This window comes from Panicum hallii, chromosome 4, assembly GCF_002211085.1.
Source record: "Panicum hallii strain FIL2 chromosome 4, PHallii_v3.1, whole genome shotgun sequence".
NCBI classification, from domain to species: Eukaryota; Viridiplantae; Streptophyta; class Magnoliopsida; order Poales; family Poaceae; genus Panicum; species Panicum hallii.
Window position 1 is genome coordinate 4105939 of NC_038045.1, and position 6553 is coordinate 4112491.

At 54.8% G+C, this 6553-nt stretch overlaps 1 protein-coding gene across 1 annotated transcript; it reads right to left on the reverse strand.

Moving 5' to 3' along the window:
- LOC112889808 (protein ECERIFERUM 3-like) lies at nt 1–5372 on the reverse strand. Its single transcript, XM_025956578.1, has 10 exons — nt 5244–5372; nt 4809–5032; nt 3388–3846; nt 1886–2007; nt 1497–1753; nt 1239–1346; nt 934–1140; nt 729–839; nt 445–618; nt 1–335 (listed from the first exon to the last, which is right to left on the reverse strand). The coding sequence occupies exons 1-10, from the start codon at nt 5292–5294 to the stop codon at nt 180–182; spliced, it is 1869 nt and encodes a 622-aa protein (XP_025812363.1). The 5' UTR covers nt 5295–5372; the 3' UTR covers nt 1–179.
- Between the last annotated feature and the right edge of the window lie 1181 nt (nt 5373–6553).

Sequence of the window (6553 nt, forward strand, 5' to 3'; positions counted from 1 at the left end):
AATGTTGTGGTACACCGTACGTAAACACCAGTAGTATATATGTGAGCGAAGCAGGTTATCAACTCTATCGCGGCTGGTACACGGTATCACACCCGCACACACCCGTCCCAACACTGGAGCGAGAACAAATAGACGACGCGTTATTCCGGCCGGCGCCGCGCCGCCGTGCCTCCGTCCGCTCACGCCGGCGTGAGCCCGTGCTTGAGCGCCGCCTTCCACACGACGTCGATCCGGTCCACGTCGATGGCGCCCACCTCGTGGTGCCCCCACCCCTCCAGGCAGTGCACCACGCCGCCGGCGTGGCACGCGTGCACCACCCCGCGCTCCATCGTGTACTGCACGGTCGCATCGAGACGAAACGGTTAGCGAAAATGCAGCACGGTTTCGATTTGTTTGGTGCCGGCCGGCCGGCGTTGCGGCGGCGGCCGTTCTCGCGCTGCTCACCTCGCAGGAGCCGAGGCCCTCGACGTCCTTGGGGAGCCTCATGGCGGCGAGCTTGCCGTAGGTGCAGTCCCGGCGGAAGCCGATGATGGGCGGCACCACGAACTGGTGGAAGTGGGTGCCTGGCGGCGCCCACCGCTGCTCCCGCGGCGACAGCCACTTGCCCACGATCCATGTCTGCCACACACACAAGCAGAGAGAGTTCGCCGGCGTCAGTGCCGCACGCAGCACACTTACTCATCGGGGTTTGAGAAAAAAAGCTGCTGTCGTAACAGTGATCACTCTACCTTGCAGCTCTGCGCCGCCTGGTACTTGGTGACCTGCACGAGGTACTGCTGGGACTCGGCCGGTGCCTCCCTCTGGATCTTCAGGAACCTCTCCGTCGACAGCGTCAGCATCTGAAACCCAAAGACAGAAGATTCAGTCTTCCCTAACTAGTTTCAGATCGAACAGCACTGCAATCCGAGCTCCGTCATCAACAATTGCACGCACCAGGACCCTGATCTTCTTCCGGCAGAGGTAGAGCGCGATGGCCCTGCCGAGCTTGGACGTCGCGCCGGTGAGGAACACCTCCTTCACGTTGCTGGGGATCTCGTTGAGGATCACGGCGGCCGTCAGGGTGTTGCCGTGCACCACCCTCACCCGCAGGTTGGGGTGCTTGCTCACGAACAGTGTGCCGCCGCCATTGAGCGCCTCGTTCTGATGACGGAGGAGAAGAAAAACATGTTCAGTGAAATGTTTCGGTTGCTGCTTGTTCTGAACTGTATCCAAATTAGCAGAGAGCTGCCAATGGTGACCTTGTTGAGCGCAGCAAGGCTGATCACTTTGACGCCCATCTTGTCCGCCCTCAGGATGGCCAGCTCGATCTGCCTGTTGATCCCCTTCTTCGCCGACGGAATGAAGTACTGCAATTCCGGTCCACAGGGAAAAACAAACACAATCAGTGTGAATACAAGCTTTTTTCCTTTTTTTGCCGCCATCGATGTCGACCAACTCAAGAGAATGTTTGGAATCCAATCAGTTCAATTACAAAGCTAGGTAGCGCTAGTCGTGACCTGGAAGCCGTATCTGGGGACGCTCCAGGTCTGGTGGAGCCGGCCGCGGAGGAAGTAGAAGCTGACGGTGAAGGTCTTGGAGCAGAACCACTGGAGGAGCATGAAGGCGAAGGCGACGGGCCAGAGCGGCAGCAGTACGAGGCGGGTCGCGAACGGCAGCGAGCTGCAGGACCGGAATGCGAAGGGCACGTGCATCGACGACACCACGTCCACGACGTGCGCCAGGAACACGAAGTCCGGCACCCGATCGTTCATGCCTGCAAGCACATGGTTTCAGTTGTGCTAATAATCTGCTTACCAATTCTCTTCTCTCGATTCTCTTCTCTTACTTACTGTAAGTTACTAGTGGCAGTCAAAAAGCAAAATTTTCGGATCATCAGCAGAAGTACCTTGGTCGACCTCCTTCTGAAGCTCCCAGGACTTGGCGTTGATGGTCCCTCCGAGGGCGTCGAACAGAGGCATAAACAGGCAGAAATTGCTGTCCTTCTCCCTGTGATGCAGGCTCAAATACCTGCACAAATCATACCACATGGACGCATTGAATCACGTCAATCAGGCCCCCTAGCAGCTTCCATAAACCGGGCAAAAAAAAAGCTGCAAATTTCACATCGTTGCGAGGCCGTTTCGAGCCCATCAATGGTCTGCCCCACGCGTCCCTTAGAAGTTCGTGGACCAAGAGACCTTGTGGGCTGTCCAAAACGGCAAAACGAAGGAGCAGCAGTGGGCAAATGAAGTATGATCCATGGATCTTGATCGTCGCCTGCAAACTGATAGGACCCAGGACCGGTGGCTACCCCTACCGATCCGAGGATCATTGATTGCCCAAACATGGGCTGCTGCATGCTGATCCCTTGCCCCACCCGGTCGCCGTGGCGGCTGCCAACGCACGGCCGGCCGGCCGGCACCGCCGTAAAGCGAGCCGGCCACACGGGAGGACGGCGCGCCTCACATGCCCGGCCCGGCGGCGGCTCACCGCCGGCCCGGTGGCCGTCCCTGGCTGCCGCCGCAATCAAGAGAGACATGTGCGCGTACACGCTGATACGCCGTACGCGGCACGAACGACCATATATGCTGCGTGCCAGTGAGGCAGTGGCCCCAACAAGGCGGCACATGCCTGCGGCGTTACTACCGGACCCCCGCCGGTCGGCGTCGCACGGCCCTGTCGCCACCGCGAGCTGAAGCAGCGTGGCGTGGTGTGCACAGTGTGTCCTGCTCCGTGGTCTGTGACGACGGGGGAAGCCGTCTGGTCAGGCTGGCCTGAACGACAGTTGGAAACCGGTGTCGTCGTCGTCGTACATACAGGACTCGGTGCGGCGACATGAGCAGGAACATTCCGATCGGAACAGCTCATCTCCGATCCGCCGAGACTCAGCAGCACGTACTCGACTGGTGGGTGATGCTTGGTTTTCTAGGCTACGGCAAGCTGGCGTGAGACGACAAAGGGTTCAGACTAGCTGGCCTGAGCGTGTGATCGGTCCGGCCATGGACTGATCTCATCTCAAGAACAGTAGAGTCCTCTCCCCTTCCCCCATAAATACGGTAGTTGGCGTCCTGCCATCTCCGCCCGTCTCCTGGGCCGTGCGTGTGATCAGGTCTAGCTATAGCTAGCGCCTTTTGGCTTGTCCGGATGGCGCTGCCAATCAAGACCACGCACCGGCACCGACGACTGTTGGAGTGTTCGCACGCTCCGGCACTAGCGTACAAAGCCGCTACTACCTGCGCGTGCATCTTTGTACACGCACGAGTCCAACGTATGCGATCATGCACTGTGGCTGCAGTACACATGCTGCTCTACGTACGTATCCCAGACAAGTAGTATCTCAGATGAATTGAATGCATCATCCAGGAGAAAAAAAAATATTCTTAAAAGAAAGCTGATAAGGTTGCGTACGTGGGGGTGTAGATGAGGTATCTGAGCGCGGGGACGGCGGCGAAGGCCTTGTGGGAGACGACCTCCACGTTGCTGTACCCCATGCACCGGAGGTAGTCGAAGAGGAGGACGTGCCCGTAGACCAGGCTCACGGACCCGGCGCCGGCGGCGAAGGCGCCCGCCAGCGGGGCCCCCATCGCCGCCGTCAGGACCAGCGCCTCCAGCGGCGTGCCGAACCCGGCCGTGAGCGGCTGGGTGACGGCGGACGAGTGGTGCATGGCGTGGTACCGGCTGAAGAGCGGGCCCCGGTGGAGCGCCCTGTGGGCCCAGTAGAAGAGCGGCTCCGAGACGGTCACGTGCAGGAGCAGGGCCAGGGCCCACCCGCGCGGGTCCCACGCCCGGAGCTCCGCCACGCCCGGGGACGACGGGCTGTTGGCCACCATGGCCGCGATGAGGGTCTGCAGGATCACCATGTTATCCCTGCGAAGGCAACAATAAATCATTTCGCCAAATTAGCCCCACCGATTTATCACACGTAATATACCCCCTGTTTTCTCCTCCTTTCTTTTTTAAATAACGAGACGATGATGAGAATAAATTCTACATGGCAGAATACTAGTTGTGTAATAAATCTAATTATATTCATGGTATATGATTTTATATGCCATGCACGTATGTTTTTCTCTTCGAGGAAGAGAGGATGATGCATGATAATTCTAGGGTTGCCGTTCCATGTGCTTGTCAATCCTTCGAGCACATTAGAAGAGCATGGACTCACGCAAAGAACTAAAAAGAGCCAAAAGTTGGTTTCCATCCAAACAAAAAAAAAGATATGCAGATTCAGTCCAGACAGCAATAACAGTATCATGAAGCCTGAATGTTTCCCCGCTCACGCTGCATCGCCTTGCAATCAATTTAACGAGCACCCAAACGCGGATGTGCATTTACTGCCCCCTCGTGAATGGTCCGGTCCGGGGCCCCGGCGGCCCAACCAGTAAAGGAAACCCGGAGGAGGGTCCAGTCCAATCACGCACGAGAAGTGAGCAGATGTGGAACTGTACGCGGAGGCCATATATGGACGCCCCTGATCCGCCAGATGCAAAAACTAGAGGCGACGACGACAGCGCGTGCCCTGATAATTCCTTCTCCCTATTTCAGACACGCGTCTTTTTCGAAAATAAAAGGGAAATTGTCATGGACGCATGATTACATACTACTGTTCGTGTGAGAAGAAGAATCTCCAGCTATGTCAAGTAGCTGGGTCACGTCAGCACAATCATGTTACTGTCAGTGAAATTCCTGTGTCAGTTCCAAACGTGAGAGTTTCAATTTCGAGCGAGCGAGCTCAGGATCAAGAGCAAGAACGGCCATGGCAACAAGAAGCAGAGATCGAGCGGTGTGAGCCGGCCGGGTGCTAGCGAGCGAGGTATGCGACGGCTTACCAGTCCCACTCGGCGTCGATCTGGCGGAAGTCGACGCCGTCCTTGACGACGCGGCGGCGGCGGGTGAAGAAGAGCATGTTGCCGTAGGAGAACCAGAGCTGGAAGGTGAGCGAGCGGAGCGCCAGGAGGACCAGCAGGTGGAGGCACCACGAGCTCAGCGGCGGGCTCCCCGTCTCCCTCCACGCGTGCGCCACCTTCGCCGCCAGGGGCCCGTACAGCAGGTACTGCATGCACACGCGGACAAGATCGATCAGCTGCTGCTGATGCCTCTACCAATTAATCCAGCAAGAACATCGAGCTCGCGGCAATGGCGGCGCGACAGAAATGGATGGACAAGCCGCGCGCAGAGACCACGATGATCAGTAAGCTAGTAACAGGCAATAAGCTGGCTGCGTGCATTGATCTCCACGCGCGGCGTGGTCAGTGAGTCCTTGCCTTGTAGGAGCCGAGGCTCGCCCATGGCCAGGAAGCCAGCGGAGAACCCATGGCCGGGACGAGAGAGTCGCGGTGGTCGGGGGACAGAGAGAGGACGGGGGAGAGAGAGCTGGCCCGTTTGCGTTGGGATCTCTCTCGCCTCGAATGCGTCTTGGACGCCACCCCGTCGCTATTTATAACGAGAGAAATCCGCGGCCAAAAATTTTAAAAAAATAGCAGAGCTAATAAAAAAGAAAGGCCCAGCTGCTTCGTTCCCTTTTTCCACAAAAGTTATTTGGTAGGCAGCTGCTGAGCTACAGTGTGGTGTATCCTCGCTTTACAATTAAGTACACAGCACGGTGAACATTCAGTACTTTTTTTTGAACAGTGAACATTCAGTATCTGTTTCAACCTCAATCAGTATCTGGTCGTGGTAAACCTAGCTTCATTTTCAGAAGACGGATTTAATCAGAAGGACATCGAAAGTAACACTGTTTTGTGACTCGAGTGAGTACGTACGTACGTACTACCAATTAGCCGCTGGTGTAGTCCTATGAAAGGGGGGAAAAATCATAGCCGTGCAAAATCAACTTCTTCTTCTTCTTCTTGACTCGAGCAGTCCTGGTCATCCAGCATTGTTGCAACCGTTCAGCCCATTTCTGCTAGCGTCCAGCTAGGCGTAGAGGATTTTTTTGGTGTACGTACTGCGTGGCGGGCGTCGTGGTCCATCTGGTTCCGGGGCCGTCTGTGTTTTTGTGCGCCTGTTTAATGGAGGTTCCGGTTGATGCAATTTTCAGCACAACGTTCTTCCAGATTTGGTTGCGGTGGATAACTATAACCAGCGATCAGGAATGTATCATCTGACAACCCCAAATTAATGGGTGGACACTGGTGTGGTCCAATTCGGTACAGTTGGTCATGATTCTGCTTTTGTTTCCCCATCTTTTTTTTTCTTTTTGTTTATGGTAATGCTACTTGTTCCATGATTATTTTTGCAGGTATTGTTCCATGATATTAATAAGTTAGCTGTGGTAAATAAATATATAATTATATATATGTACTATATGCTATATCATTATAGACATTACTTGGAGTCTTAGCAATTGATGCGAAAATGCTCCATAATGTTAATCGTCGAAGAAAATGTTAGAATTCTCATGTCAATCGGTGAAATCTTGAGATTCCTAGATCAGTCACAAAAAAGAAGGAAAATATCTCATCATCCAATTTCACTATACCAAACTATAAAAAAGAAGGAGAATATTTAATAGAATTTCTCTACCAAAGTACAAAAAAGAAGGAACATATCTCACCTTCTAATTTCTCTGCCA